Raw genomic sequence first — 16600 nt, forward strand, 5'->3', positions numbered from 1 at the left:
TACCAGTGAAAGCCTTTATATTTCCAAAAGATTGTAAAAAAAAAAATATATATATATATATATATATATATATATATATAGATAGATAGATAGATGGATGGATGGATGGATGGATGGATGGATGGATGGATAGATAGATAGATAGATAGATAGATAGATAGATAGATAGATAGATAGATAGATAGATAGATAGATAGATAGATAGATAGATAGATAGATAGATAGATAGATAGATAGATAGATAGATAGATAGATAGATAGATAGATAGATAGATAGATAGATAGATAGATAGATAGATAGATAGATAGATAGATAGATAGATAGATAGATAGATAGATAGATAGATAGATAGATAGATAGATAGATGCCACCTTAACGTGATGGGGGAGTTTGAGAGCTCGAGTGATCCCAGGAGCTATGCTGTTTGGGGCTTAAGCCCCTGGTGGGGTCTCCCATGGCAGGCAGCCCCTGGGTGACGAGCCAGACATAGCGCGGTTCAGTACCCCCTGATGAAAGGAAAGAACAAGGACCCGATTATGTCGCCTGGATTGGCGTCACCAGGGGCCCCCTCTGGAGCCAGGCCCGGGATTGGGGCTCGCAGGCGAGCGCCTGGTGACCAGGGCTGTTCCCACGGGCAGCCCGAAGAAGCGACGTGGGACCACTCTCCCATGGGACCACCACCCGTAGGAGACCTCAAAAGGGCCCGGTGCAATGTGGTTTGGGTGGCAGTCGAGTGCGGGTGCCTCGGCGGCCCAAAACCTGTTCATGGAACTTGGCTTTTGGGGCATGGAACGTCACTCTCTGGGAGGGAAGGAGCCTGAGCTGGTGCGAGAGGTTGAGACATACCGTCTAGATATAGTCAGGCTCACCTCCACACATAACCTGGGCTCTTAAATTCAGTCCTTAGAGAGGGGTCGGACTCAAAGTCAAAGTCAAAGTCAGCTTGATTGTCAAATATGCTGCATCCATAAAACATACAGCACAGATGAAATTGCATTTCTCTCACCCCACAGTGCAAGCAGCATATAAAATAATAAATAAACGACTTAAAAAATAGATAAAAGACAGTAATAGTAAGAAGAATAACAGTAATCTAAACAGTGCAAAAGAACAATGGCATGCTTAAATTGGCAGTTTAAAGTGACAACAGTGCTGAGAACAGTGAGTGGATGAGTCAGTGGTGGCAGTCTTTGGTGAAGATGGTGTACTGAACTGTTGTGAAAGTTTTCAATGTGAGCTTGTAGGATGGAGTGGAGGGGCCCGAGGGGGGAGGGCAGGGAGGGAGTTGAGTGTCCTTATTGCCTGATGGAGGAAACTGTCCTTGAGTCTGCTGGTTCTGGCCTGCAGACTTAGCAGCCTCCTCCCTGATGGAAGCAGGTTGAAGTGTCTTTGGGATGGGTGTGAGGGGTCTCCTGCAATCCTGATGGCTTTGCGGGTGAGGCGGGAGCGGTAAATGTCCGAGAGGCCAGTGACAGGGACACCAGCGATCTTCTCAGCCGTTTTCACAAAGTGCTGCAGAGTCTTCCGGCAGGACACGGTGCAGACTCTCTACCACTCTGGAGTTGCTCAAGGTGAGAGGCGGTGGGCTGGTGTGGGCTTACTCGTGAGCACCCAGCTCAGCCGCCAAGTGTTGGAGTTCACCCCAGTGGTTGAGAGGCTCATGTCCCTCCGCCTCCGGGTGGGGGACAGGTCTCTAACTTTGGTTTTGGCTTACGGGCCGAACAGCAGTTTGGAGTACCAGGCCTTCTTGGTGTCTAGATCTATCTATCTATCTATCTATCTATCTATCTATCTATCTATCTATCTATCTATCTATCTATCTATCTATCTATCTATCTATCTATCTATCTATCTATCTATCTATCTATCTATCTATCTATCTATCTATCTATCTATCTATCTATCTATCTATCTATCTATCTATCTATCTATCTATCTATCTATCTATCTATCTATCTATCTATCTATCTATCTATCTATCTATCTATCTATCTATCTATCTATCTATCTATCTATCTATCTATACTGTATATATATATATAGTGCTGAAGGGATGTGAGTCAGCTAACAGAGGCCCAAAGAAGTGCAATGAAAAAGCAAGTACCTAAGAGATACAGCTAGATGCCCATACCTGAAGCACTGGAAACTGCCAATCAAAGGTTCCTCGCCTTGACCATCCGCCTAAAGAGGTACACAAGAGACAATGAAGGCAGATGGATAAAAAGGCTTTTGCAACTCAACCTGCAAAAGTGTACGCTCAGTGGCAGGGTCAAAACAGCCAAGGAGACCCACCAAGGCTGGAAACTGAACAGTACTGGAAAAGTATATGGGAGAAAAAGACAGCACATTACAGCAATGCCCAATGGCTGGTCCCTCTGAGAAAAGAACATAGAAACCTCTCTGAACAGAATCCAGTAACCATCACAGTTGAAGACATCCAAGAAAAAGTCTCAGGTATGAAGAACTGGACAGCACCGGGCCCTGACATGATACATTCCTACTGATTACTCAATGCCACACACATGGATCACTGATTGCTTAGAGCTGTTCAACATCAGCAGGACACTAAGAGCCTTCATAAGAAACTCGAAGAAGCTGTTGACCACGCTTGAAGCCAATGGCAAGCCACTTGCACAAGAGTCCATCAAATGTGGCATATACCAAGGTAACGCTCTGTCCCCACTGCTGTTCGGCATAGGTTTGAACCCCCTCAGCCAAATAATTAACAAGACTGGCTATGGATACGGACTCAGAAATGGGGCCAACATCAGTCACCTCCTCTAGATGCATGACAAGAGACTAAATGCTAAGAACGAGCGTGACATTGACTCCCTGATCCACACCACCAGGATCTACAGTACTGACATTGGGATGTCATTCGGGCTCAAGAAATGTAGCCGGATGGTGACAAAGAGAGGCACGGTTGTCCACACAGGAGGGGTCTCACTCCCAGAAGGAACAATAGCAGACATTGAGGACAGTTACAAGTACCTTGGAATTCCGCAGGCAAATGGCAACCTGGAGCAGGCAACAAGGAAAGCTGCAACAGCTAAATACCTCCAATGAGTAAGGCAAGTCATGAGAAGCCAGCTCAATGGCTACAACAAGACCAGGGCCATAAATAGCTATGCACTGCCCGTTATCAAATATCCTGCAGGAATAATAAGATGGCCAAAGGAAGAGATACAGACCACGGATGTTAAAACACGAAAGCTCCTCACTATGCATGGAGGGTTCCATCACAAATCCAGCACCCTGAGACTGTATGCTAGACGCAAGGAAGGAGGCCAAGGACTAGTGAGTGTAGAAGCCACTTTCCTGGATGAAACATCCAAGATGCATGATTACATCAAGCTTAAGGCCCCAACTGACAGTGTGCTCAGTGAATGTCCGAGGCAATAGAGAGCACAGGATGCAGTGCTGGAGGACAGATCCTCATGGGAGGACAAACCCCTGCATGGGATGTCCCACCGGACCATAACTGATGTGGCTGATTTCAAGAAGTCCTACCAATGGCTAGAAAGGGCTGGCCTACAGGACAGCACTGAAGCACTCATCCTGGCAGCTCAGGAACAAGCCCTGAGCACCAGAACAATAGAGGCTCAGATCTACCACACCAGACAAGACCCAAGGTGTAGGCTGTGCACAGAGGCGCCTGAAACAATCCAGCACATAACTGCAAGGTGTAAGATGCTGGCAGGTAAAGCATACATGGAGCGCCACAATCAAGTGGCTGGAATAATATACAGGAACATGTGTGCAGAATATGAACTGGAAACCCCAAGGTCAAAATGGGAAACACCTCCGAAGGTGGTAGAGAATGAGATCAAAGATTCTGTGGGACTTCCAGATCCAGACTGATAGGATGGTAATGGCGAACCAACCAGACATTGTAGTGGTGGACAAAGAACAGAGGAAAGCCGTTGTGGTGGATGTGGCAGTGCCAAGCGATGGGAACATCAGGAGGAAGGAACATGAGAAACTGGAGAAATACCAGGGACTCAGAGAAGAACTGGAGAAAGCCTGGAAAGTGAAGGTGACAGTGGTGCCTGTGGTAATTGGAGCACTCGGGGCAGTAACCCCCAAGCTGGAGGAGTGGCTACACAGATACCTGGAAAGACTTCATACCTCTCAGTCCAGAAAAGCGCAGTGCTACCAAAGCTCCATTAAGACAGAAGATAGATGTTAAATAAATACACTTAAAAATTAATAACAACAAAAACATAATTATTACATATATAATACATATAATAGTGTACATAATAACTGACTCATTTACTGATATTTGCTCACATTCTTGCTATATTGTTTGCCGAGTCTAGTCTGATTAAAAAAAAAAATTGATTGATCTTTTCTTTAAAAAAGCATAGGAAAGTTAAAATAAAAAACGGCTTTGATGCATATGTCAGCGGAAGTTTGGAAAGGGTGTGAGATGAAGCAAGTTTTCAAGTCCCACTCCTTTTTTTGTCAGCCTAATTTATCAAGTTCTAAGCAGTTGAGGAAATGTTATGCATAACCTACAACTTGGTACTTACATCCACCCATCTGTTTTTTCCACTCGCTTATGCCTGTTTAGGGTCATGATGAGGATGCTGGAGCCTTTACTGTCAGGTAAAGGTGTGGTACACCCTGGATAGTTCAGCAGTCCATCACAGGGCCACACAAAGACAGACAACAACACAAAACAACCATGCCAGGATTTGAACAAGGGACCTCTCGCTGTGAGGTGTGATAATTTTTTTTTTTATGCTCTTGTTTCCTCTACTTTAAGTCATTTCAAGAATGAACATTATTTAATCATACGTAACAATATTCCAAAGTAAAGTACTCTTACTTGAAAACACCTTATGGCCATTTCATCCACTACTGACAAACAAAAAAAACCTTTGCATTGTCAATTTTAGTTGCTGTTTTTTTAAATTTATTTTAGTTTTTACTTTTAAACCAATGCATTTCAAGTTACAAACATTTAGCAGCAAATGTTGAACGAAACAAAAACACAGTGCAGTATATATGTAAAACTAACAAACCACCAAATTACCCCTGAGTTTGACTCTCTGGCCTTGGGCCTTATGGTTTGGCTCAAAGAAAATCATAGACACAGCATTGTATGCTACAAAAACTCCCTGCCTGACATTAACACACAAATATAACAGGGAGTATCGGATAGACCGGATGGATTTCAAATGTAGCAGTCCTCAAGAATTTCTTTGTTTGGAGAGTTTCGTTTAAAGTGACTAAAAACACAATTTAGTCTTTTTTGAGAGTGAAAATCAGTCTTGTGTTTGCTCCATTTTCAGCAGTGTAGCCTGAGAACGTCGCTCACAGCAGCCTGTGGGAATGCTCATTGCATCACTGATGAGGAATCTGAAGCGATGCTGCTCTCCTTGTAGGGAGGCACGTTCACATCCACGCGCCTGGAAAACAGAGAAGTGGAAGGCCCGGCCTGCTGAGCATCGGCAGCAGGATGCATGCTTTGGAGGCGGAACAGGACAAAATGTTCCTGGGACCTCTCCTCCCTGTTTCTTTCACCCTTCACTAGTCAGGAGCACATAAAATCAGAAAAGAAACACATTTTGATGTCATGTTGCTCTGAACTAAATAAAAATTAAGGATTCAAAAACAATTCCGCTTATTTTAACAATTTCTTCTCCACTTTTTCAGATAATGTTTCTTGTTTGTTTTTGTTTTACTTTTTAAATTGTACTTCTGGGTTTGAAAACAAGACTGACAGTTGGTTTCATTTCTAAGAGAGGACCTTGAATTAGCATAGCAGTCAGAGACCAAACCATACTACAGAAAAATACACTCACCTGAATAAATAACAGCAAACAAAACGCATCAAGTGGGCTGAATGAATTATTACTGAGTCCTCTCCAATTGAAAGAATCCGTGAAAAATGCAGCTAAATATTTTCTCCATGTGTCAAGCTTTTTGTAAGTCTTGGTAAAGTACAAGTCAGTCATCACAACAACAGCTGCTGGTGAGCTGCTGTTGGAGAACAGGAGGGCTGGGTCAGTCTAAGGCTGTTTTCAGTGTTTTCTGACCAGCTGCCTTTCATTGATACACCGATATTGGATGTGTTAAGGTTCAGGTCAAGCAGATTATGGAGAAAACTTTTTTTGAAAATCAGTTACTTATCTCTACAAAGTGTAAAAAATATACTTTTTGGGGATTTTTGACTTTTTGTGAAGATTAAAGGCTTAAAGCTTTAATTTGTGTTGTTGGCTGCTTGTTGTCATTGCATTGTCTATATCATAAAAGTTTTATGCTGGAAATCCGTTTTTTAGGGTATTTGGTAGGGGTGTAACAATTCCTCTTAATGATTCGATTTGATATTTGGGAGTCGATTTTGGTTCATTTTGAAGGATCATATTCATGTTGTGACTCAGAGATAAATAACTGGATACTAAACAGTGAAGGTGAAGTTTTCCAGATCCCTGTATGACCTGGAAGATAATCAAGTAAAAATTAAATATTTTTACATACAAACAAGTAAATAAGAATGAATCCACTCACATTTTAGTTTCCTAAAGTTCAGCCCACTGTTGTTTTTCTACATCAGAATAATACAAAGGGAACATTATTACATTATTCTACCACACTGTGTGGTCACATGTCTTTGCAAAATTCAAAGTGTTTCCAGACGTATTGGAATGACCATTTTTTTTGCTGCCATCACATGTGTGTTGTTTACTGTGATGGACTTGGTTGGTTTACGTTACAGTAAAATGAACCTACTGTGTCTCAATCCAGATTTTCCAATTTTGAATTTATTATTGATTTGAAATAATTTTTTAATAATATAGGTTGATTTGATTTGATTCTGCCTCAGACAGATTGATCTAAATTGATCCCAAAAAACTGGTACACCCCTAGTATTTAGTGTCATTGATGTGGTAAATCTGCTGTTTATTTAATTTAATTTAATTATTTCATTTTTAATAAATGATTAAAGAATTAAAAATAAAAATTTTGAGAGTGCACTACTAAAATAAATCTTCTAGAACTAAGTAAAAAAATTCTTAAAGTTTAAGCAATTTTAATTAAATAAGCAAAACCTCCTTCTTTTTCGAATGTAAACATAAATGCTTGTAGCATATTTGGTTCAAAAAGGCACACTAGAAAGTTACAAAAACCCACTGAAACTTTAGTAAAAAAGAGTTTTATCAGTTAGTTTGAATAATGATATAAAAATAGGCCTACAAAAAAATCTAGAAGAATTTATGGTTTAGCTGCTGAGGTATTGCCGTTTTCCAGCAGTACCTCATGACTCTAACAACAATGTTGGGGTTGCATATGAAGTGGTCTTTAATTCAGTTTAGCCAAACTGTGCTATGATTTTATAATGGCATCAGAGATCAAGCAGGTTCAGAAGATGAATGGGTGGACCATGTTTTTTTTTTTGCAGCTATTGCCCCCCAAAGTTGGCAATTGGAATTGCAATATATGATCAGGTCAGTTGCAGTCTTGGATGAAATTATTCAGAAGCAAGCCCCCACCTCCATAAACCCAAAAGTATGCTATTTCTTTCACTGACTAAATAAAAAAAAAAAACAGATAAAAAACACCAAATTCAGGTGCTAGAATTAAATTTCCTATTGACAACAAAATCTGATTTCACTTCAAAACCAGTCTTCTGATTGGTGTTCCCTTTTTGATTGCATAATATTTTCCATATGTAATAACTCCAGGAGGGGGCACATTTTTGTATAAAATAATAACTGTGCAAATTAAGAGGTACATTTTTTTTAAATTAGCAGTTGGTTCAAACCAGGGCAGCATGATATGAGGAAGGAGGCAAACATCTAACATAAAAGGGGTCCATCTGATTGGTCAAAAGCACAAAGGGATTTATTTGATTTGTTAAATATTTCAAGCTGCCATAAGATTGTTTTAGCACATTTAAGGTAACCATTTATTGCAATTTTGGCTGACTTTTGCGATATGCTTATTACATAGCTTGATATTGCGATAACGATAAATTTGCGATTGATTGTGCAGCCCAGGCCTAGTTCAAACCATTAACTGTTTATGACAGGGGTGTCCAATCGTTTTGCAAAAAGGGCCAGATTTACTGAGGTGAAATTGTGTGGGGGGCCTACCAGTTAGCCTGCATTCCTTGAACAATAATAACATCACATGTAAAAGATCAATTTAATGAAAATGTTATTGCCATGGAATACTTTTCATTTCTTCACATATCTAAATACATTTTTGCAAACATATTCATAAATTTCCAATTTTAAGATGAAAAATAAAAAGAAGAAAAAGTCTGGAAAAAAGTTTTTAACCAACAGTAAATCAGTGTTCATATTACATGTTACACATTATTCATGATTAAATGCTCACTGTGAACTCCTAAACTAAATTCATGTGAACAACAAAATAACAGAAACAGCTGTCTTATCCAGAAGTAGAATCCACTGTGATTTTGATCCCAGAAACAATAAAATCTGTTTTTATGATTTGGCCCTTAAGGGCTCTGAAGATCAAGTAGCCAAAGGCTTTTGCCACAGGTTTACAACAGCTTTTATCATAATTTAGCCAATCACAGCTAGGGAATCGTACACACAGTTCTTAAAAAGTGCGGAGGGCATTATTGATTTAATGACAGGAGCCTGTGGGTGGCTGGAAATTTGAACGCATGCCAGACTTTGGACATACCTGGTTTATGATTATGATATGGTCATGATATTTTTTCTAAAATGCAAGTTAATTAAGTTTTAAAGTGACCAATTGGAATGCTCGGTAAAAGTATGTGGTCTCACGTTGAACGTTCAAAATATGCTTTCAACTGGTCGGGGTGTGGACTTCTAAAAAACTCACTCCTGATTGGCAAAAGTGGTTGCCATAGAAATTATGACTCAGACTAACTCGAACCAGTCACTGCTTACTGTTGCTGTCCGGCTCCAACATGTATCCCGAAAAAATGGTGACTGAACTTAATTCATTTGGTTGGAGCCAAACTAAGTCATTTTTCCACACTAGTGTGACACCACACGGACTCAGTCCAGCCCTCTTATACAGTCAATGTGTAGACCAAATTATCAATTTTTTGGCACTTTCTGGGCAATATCCCTCTCCCACTTCAAACTCCATTTGTTTGTTTGGAGTCCTTTGAGTTTAGGGTTCCAAAGATTATCTGCTTGTGTGTGGTCAAAAGCTTAGCTGTACTTTGATAGTTTTTCTATTAATTTTATCATCATTTAATGATGTTTTTGTTCAAGTGTAATGATTAAAGAAAATTAAATGGTTTAAAACAATAATCTTTAAAAAGTGGGAGACGTCTCTTGAGGCACAAAGTTAGCCCATCACCTTTGTCCCACTAAGAGGCGCTATTGTGCTGTTCATGACATTGGACTGTTCAAGTGGCAAGAACGTTTTCACATTTGCGAAAAATGAGCAGTTTCTCAGGTTGGACAAAAGCAGGTTGGTGTCTCAAATTGAAAAATTTGATTGTCTTACATTATTACTTTATAATTATTAAATTAATTGTAGTCATTTTTTGTGGGGTTGCCTGACACTCTGGTAGTATCAACCTGTTGCTGGAGTTACATACCCATGCCATTGACACTCAAAAACCATTTCACAAATGAAAACAAGTAATTTTTTAAAAACACCTAATTCCTAAAATTCGTCCTAATGTGTATGAGATTAATAAACTTAAATAGGTTCTCTGAAAGTGGCTTAGAAATGGAAACAAAGAGCTAGAGTCTCAGTGACACAAGAGGCATTTTTCTGTCCTTTGAAGTAACTTTTCACATGGTTGTCCTTCTCCCCCCATTACTGAGTTCTGGAGACATACAGTTGAGGAAAATCAAAGTAAATTGTTCCGTGTTCATTGGGTCCCATCATGGGGGCACGCAGTCCCAGAACTCATGGCAGACGCAGTGACAGAAGCCGTAGACAATGATCATGACGAGGCTGGAGGGAACCAAGCTCACTAGCAGCATCCCAGCTGTTGTTCTCTGCAGGATCAGCAGGTAAACCCCCATGGGGAGCGAGCTGAAGTACAGGAGCCCCAGCACCCACACCAGAACCCGGGCTGAGGTCTGACACAGGAGGGCAGCACAGTTCCACAAAGTCCACGGCTGTGTGATGGATGAGATGGAGTCCAGGCTGGGGGAAGGGTGTCCGTGGTCTGACACTGCAGAGGCAGGCGGTGGTTCCATGATAGTGATGACTACAAAGTTAGGTGAATTACGGAGGGTAGAGTATGAGGACGAGGAAGAGGAGGATATAGATGAATGGTAAATCAAGGATGGGCAAGTACCCCTCAGGGAAGTCAGGTGTCTAGGATTGAGGAGAAGCTCTGTTGCTGTGTCGTGGTGGGAGTTCCCCTGATTCCTCATTTGTAGAGCCAGTGTTGATACCAGGTTGCAGTCATCTGGCAGGCTGCTCACAGAGTCTCCCTGCAGTGCGGTGATGCAGCGGCAGAATGGACAAACCAAAGCATTAGGGGGCAACTCTCCCAGGTCCAGGATCTTGATGAGACATTTGGAACAGAGACGGTGGCAGCACTCCAGCACCTTTGGCCTGCGGCTCCCCAAGTTGTACATACAGTAGCAGATCTTACACTCCATCTCTTCTGCACTTTGAATAAAGGCACTGTTGCCATCTTCTGAGGTTTGAAAGTCAAGCATCATTTTCTTGACAAAACTGAATCCATACGTCCAGATCATCAGAGAAATCCATCCAAGATCATGGCCTCAGGCTTTAAACAGAGGGGGGCAGCTGTCTTGTCATGGATGGAGCCTTGGGCTCATCATGTCCGCTCAGGCTCCTTCACTTTCCTGCCTGAGCAGTCGGGGTTGGCCTGCTTCATTTGGGGCAAAAAGCCTTTCAAAGGTCGCACAACAAAAAGAGAGAGAAAGTGAAAGGCTGAGAGAGAGAGGAGGAGATAATTGTTAACACAGCAAACAGGGCCCAGAGGACAACAAAGCAGAGCCTGTAACAAACCCGGGCTGGAATTTTCGAGTCTGATCTTTTGTTGCTCTGGGAAATTCAGACCAATTAGTGGCCAGCAAGCACAGTCTTCTACAGAGATGCACACATAAAGGAAAAAATAAAAATAAAATACAGGTCTTTTACTTTTTCCAAGAAAACATTAACAAGAGTTTATTTGCATTCTTTGGGTGGATTTGTGCATCAATGCACATAGTATGTTAAATTTGTGAATCATCTGTGTTTTTCTTTTTGGGAAAAGTTTGACTCTGGTGTGGAACAAAGTTTTATTGATAACCACCTGGTGTCCGAACTCAACCTTCCCACAAAGCCGTTGGACCATCCGGTCAAGGCGGCTGGTTTGGGGGGCCAGCTCCTCACTCACATCACTCATCGCACCAAGCCTGTTCAACTCATCTCATCCGGTAATCATCACGAATTCATGCAATTCTATGTCACTAAATCCCCCCAATCTCCCGTTATTTTAGGGTTTCCCTGGCTCCGCACCCACAACCTGCAGTTCGATTGGGTCAACCTCTACATCACCAACTGGAGTAACACCTGTATGGCGAACTGCCTCCGTTCAGCCATCCCCTCTGTTCCACCCAGTCACGACCCAGCCCCGGAAGTCATCGATTTGTCTAAGGTACCTCATTGCTATCACGACCTTAAGACCGTCTTCAGCAAAGCCAAGGCAGGGGACTTACCCCCACACAGACCATACGACTGTTCCATCGACCTATTAAAAGGTGCTACACTTCCTAAGGGGAGGCTGTTTAACCTATCCAGTCGTGAGAAGCAGGCCATGGAAAAATACATTCATGAAGCCCTCTTTTCTGGCCACATCCGTCCCTCTTCGTCCCCGGTCGGTGCAGGGTTTTTCTTCGTTCAAAAGAAGGATAAATCCTTACGGCCCTGCATCGACTACCGTGAACTTAATCAAATCACTGTTAAGAACAAATATTCTCTTCCCCTCATTAGCTCCGCATTAGATTCTGTCCAAGAAGCCCGTGTCTTTTCCAAATTAGACCTCCGTAATGCTTATCATTTAGTCCGCATGAGGGAAGGGGACGAATGGAAGACGGCGTTTAACACCCCACTAGGGCACTTTGAGTATTTGGTAATGCCTTTTGGGTTTACCAACGCTCCGGCCGTTTTCCAACACCTCGTGAATGACGTACTCCGTGACTTTTTTAACCGTTTTGTATTCGTCTACCTTGACGACATTCTAATTTACTCTCGGGATCAGGATCAGAATATCCACCATGTCTGACAGGTTATCGCACGTTTACTGGACAACCAATTATATGTCAAAGCGGAGAAATGCGAATTCCATGTGCCCACGATTTACTTTCTCTGTTTCATCATAGAGGCAGGTAACATACGTCAAGACCCAGCCAAAGTCACTGCTGTCACTAACTGGGAACCGCCTGACTCCAGGAAACAACTCCAACGCTTTCTCGGTTTCGCGAACTTCTATCGTCGGTTTATTAGAAATTACAGCAGTATAGCTGCCCCACTTACCCAACTCACTTCTGTAAATAGACCCTTCGTTTGGAACCCAGAGGCTCAGGCAGCTTTTGATAAACTCTAAGACTTGTTTACTTCCGCTCCTATCCTTATTCAGCCAGATCCTCTTCGCCAATTCATTGTCGAGTTTGACGCCTCCAACTCAGGTGTTGGGGCGGTCCTTTCTCAGCGTGAGATCGACACCGGTAAATTAAAACCCTGCGCGTTTTCTCCCGGAAACTCTCCTCGGCAGAGAGAAACTATGACGTGGGCAATCGGGAGCTCCTCGCAATTAAACTTGCCTTAGAAGAGTGGCGCCACTGGCTCGAAGGTGCTGAACTGCCGTTCATTGTATGGACGGATCATAAAAATCTGGCCTACCTCCGTACCGCATAGCGCCTAAATTCTCGCCAAGCCCGCTGGTGCCTTTTCTTTGACCGGTTTTCTTTTACTATCACGTATAGACCCGGAAGCAGGAACACTAAGCCTGATGCCCTCTCACGCCTATCTAGTTCAGTCAGTAGGTTTCCCCTATTATTTCCCCCACCTGTATAGTAGGGAACCTCACTTGGGACATCGAAACCCGTGTCCAACAGGCCCAAGATGAGGAACCCGATCACCCTCCGGCTCCGGCCAACACTTTGTATGTCCCATCCTCACTACGCTCCAAGGTTTTGGTCTGGGGACACACCTCCCGCGTATCCTGTCATGGGGGCATCCAAAGGACCCTAAAACTTATCCAACGCAGATTCTTTTGGCCCTCTATGGAGCGGGATGTCAGAGAGTTCATATCTGCCTGTGACATCTGCGCTCGATCCAAGTCTTCTAACTCTCTACCTGCCGGTCTGCTCCACCCGCTAACGGTTCCTAACCGCCCCTGGTCCCACCTGGCCATGGACTTCGTCACTGGTTTGCCTCCCTCACATGGTAATACCGTCATCCTCACCATCGTTGACCGCTTCTCGAAATCTGCCCAGTTCATTCCTCTCCCCAAGCTACCCACAGCCACGGAAATGGCCGACATTATGGTGCAGAAGGTGTTTGTCACCACGGCATCCCCAGTGACATTGTGTCCGATCGTGGCCCTCAATTTGTGTCACAGGTTTGGAGGGCCTTCTGCCGTCGCCGGGGCCGTGGATTTCAGTTCTTGGTGGACTGGGAGGGTTACGGTCCAGAGGAGCGCTCATGGATCTCCCGCTCCCTTATTCTGGACCGCACCCTCATCCAGGACTTCTATCGGGCTCACCTGGATCGCCGCCCTGGACCGCCTGGAGGGGGCGTTGAGGGGGGGGTACTGTCACGGTGCCTCTGTCTGCCTACCTCCCCCCTCCCTGCTCTGCTGATTGGAACCAGCTGCCCTTCATCTTCTCATCACCTGCAGACCTTCATAAGGAGATCCACCCAAGTATTCAACGCCAGTCTGTTACACTCTCCGGTGCTTATGCCTGGTCACCAAGCTAAGTTGAGTATCTCAAGTCAAGCTTCGTACTTACCTATCCTTGTCTACGCCTCAGGTCCTCGCCTCCACGGGTGCCGCTGGTTCCTCTTCGAGAGCTCCTCGCCTCTTTCTGCTCAGGCCACACAGTCCTCCTCGTCACGCTCATTGTGGTTCCTCAAGACCCTTCCACACTCGCCTTCATCCTCCACGCTATCTTCAAGACGCTGATCCAGTCGTCTACTGTGATCCACGCTCTCTACTCTCCTTCGCCACACAACCTAATTTACTTACTTCTCTTTGACGTTTAAAAAAATATAATAAATCCGTTCCAAGATTCTCTGCTCTGAGTTTACTTCCGGGTTCCAGCAACTGGGTCTGCCACGTCATCAACGTCATGACACATTCATGGTAAAACCCTAGTTGAGACGTTTTTGTACCCTGCCACTCCTTTCTGGGTTTTATGTCGGAATTAAGAAGTCAAAGGATCTTTCAGTTTTTGGAGTTGAAATGTTGGCAATATCATATAGTTTACACTGGTTAGGACAGAATAGAATGGGAAATGGTATAATTTGTTCAAACTCATTGTCAGCTTTGATGTCTCTGAAGTCTTATTCTTCTGATAGCAGATCAGATGTATCGTATAAAATTTATTAGAGTTTGTACAGGATGGGAAAATTGAAAATAAACAACAGATTTATGTGGGTACCAGCAGGGGGGTGGAGGCAAATAAAATGGCTCATTTTCTGGCAAAAAGGGCGTTGAAACGAGGTATAAAGGCCCGTACACACCCGGACGAATTTCGCGCGCGATTTTCGCCGACGTTTAACGCCTCGTGACTAAACAATCGAAATCTACTCGACCAATGAGAATGGCGCTTTTGCACACGTGTCTGGAGCTTCTGAAGTTACAGTAAAACACAACTTGGGGACGCTCAAACACAAAGCTGTCTTGCTGAGCACAAATACCAGTGAAGAAGATAGACGCCAAGTAGCGTCTACACTGCCGCGAAGAAATAATGATGGACATTCTAAAATATCCCCGAACCAAGCACCAGTTGGAGCTACTGGTGCTTGAAATATTCATGTTTTCTTTGTTTGATTCTGACAATCGCGTAAATACTTGCTCTCTTCTTCTGAGTGAAAAGAGACTTTAAGAAGCGTAAAGTTGCGCAGCGCCACCTTGTGTACAGGAGTATTTCTGTTTACATTAAGCGCCATGTAACGTCAGGGAATGAAATTGCATGTTCGCTCGGCTCATCGTCAGCGAAAATCGCCTGGGTGTGAACACAAAAACGTGGCGAAAAACGCTGGCGAATAACGCCTGGCGAATATTCGTCCCGGTGTGTACGGGCCTTTAAGATGAAAATTTCATTAGGTAGCACAGAAATGAGGACAATTATTAGGAGGCATATTATGGAAGAATGGCAGACACAATGGGAAAGGGAGAGGAAAGCTCGTCATTTATTTAGTATTCAAGACAAAGTAGGGAGAGGTAGGAATGTCAGAAATATAATATCAAGGTTGAGAATGGGACACACTTGTTAAAATAATACATTGCATCTGATGGGGAAACACCCAACTGGTTTGTGTGAGTGCGGAAAGGGGAAGAGTCAGTGGAGCATGTTCTATGTCATTGTGACCTGTATGGGGAAGAAAGACGGCAGCTGAAAAGTAGAGTTTGGTTGATAGAGGGTAAACAGCTGAGTTTAAAGAGGGGAAGAGAATTTAAGTGGGGTGATTATAGGTTTTTTGAGCAGGACCAGATTATTGAGGAGAATCTAGGGGTGTTTTCTTTTATTTATTTTTTGTTTTGGTTTTTCTTATGTAGGCCCCACGCTGACCCACACTCCAACGTAGTAGGTGGCGGTAATGCACCTTCACGTTGGTGCCTCCCGCCAATAAAACTGCAAGAAGAAAATGGTTTACAGAGGGTCTATGTTTTAGAAGTTTTCTTGAAGTCCCTGTTAAAAATAAAATCACAAGCATTTTCATTCACAAAAACCTCTGCAGTGGTGTTTTGTATGTTCCTTGGACCTGTCGGTGGCACTCCGGACCGGAGCGTGACAGCCACCTACTGTATCAGAGTGTTATATCTTTAAAATAAAACAACAAATAATTGCGTAAACAGATCAGAGTTTATTAACGGAAAATCATTTGACTGCTCCTTTGAACTTTAAACTGATCGACCTTTCATGCTGGAATCAATCAGAGAAGCAACAAGATTTCCTTAGTTTTAGTAGAAAAGAGAGATTAGAATCCTGGTTCCTGATCCTCTCCAGTAGATGGCAGTAATGCAGCATTCCTTTGTTTTCTGCAGCTGCTGGAATCTCATGAATTTAAAGACCCACAGCCTGAAAATAGGACTTTCTGAAAAGAGGATCAGATTGATGAGAATTTAAAGATTGTCTTTCAGCTTGAGTCCAGTTCAGTGTTCCGTCTGAGCAGCTGATTCCACTGAAAACCAGACCTTTGCTGTTCAGCTTTTGAATCATTGAAGCAGAAAAACCTTTTGATCAAATCTTGAGGAAAACTTCTCATTTGACCGGAATGAAGCTGTTTTACTGCAGAAAGTCAAAAGGACACAGACTGACTGACAGAGATGTTTCTGCTGTAAACATGAACTCATTTCTGGAGTTCCAGGAAAACTGCCTCAGTTCTTCCCTCATATTATTCCCACTTTTCTTCATCAGATTTCACACAAACTCT

At 43.0% G+C, this 16600-nt stretch overlaps 1 protein-coding gene and 1 long non-coding RNA gene across 2 annotated transcripts; both read right to left on the bottom strand.

The window, feature by feature from the left end:
- Nucleotides 1-4899: 4899 nt before the first annotated feature.
- Nucleotides 4900-5994, bottom strand: LOC144986675 (uncharacterized). The gene is made up of 2 exons (XR_013650522.1): nucleotides 5815-5994; nucleotides 4900-5539 (listed from the first exon to the last, which is right to left on the bottom strand). It is a non-coding gene; the product is annotated as an uncharacterized LOC144986675 (long non-coding RNA).
- Nucleotides 5995-8144: 2150 nt separating this feature from the next.
- Nucleotides 8145-11028, bottom strand: rnf182 (ring finger protein 182). The gene has a single exon (XM_011486184.4). The coding sequence runs from the start codon at nucleotides 10684-10686 to the stop codon at nucleotides 9856-9858; it is 831 nt and encodes a 276-aa protein (XP_011484486.1). The 5' UTR covers nucleotides 10687-11028; the 3' UTR covers nucleotides 8145-9855.
- Between the last annotated feature and the right edge of the window lie 5572 nt (nucleotides 11029-16600).

Source organism: Oryzias latipes, chromosome 17 (genome assembly GCF_053564925.1).
Source record: "Oryzias latipes strain Hd-rR chromosome 17, Olatipes_Hd-rR_3.1".
Lineage (NCBI taxonomy): Eukaryota > Metazoa > Chordata > Actinopteri > Beloniformes > Adrianichthyidae > Oryzias > Oryzias latipes.

Coding starts and splice junctions, on each gene's coding strand:
- rnf182 (XM_011486184.4), bottom strand. CDS start 10,686: ATGATCTGGACGTATGGATTCAGTTTTGTCAAGAAAATGATGCTTGAC.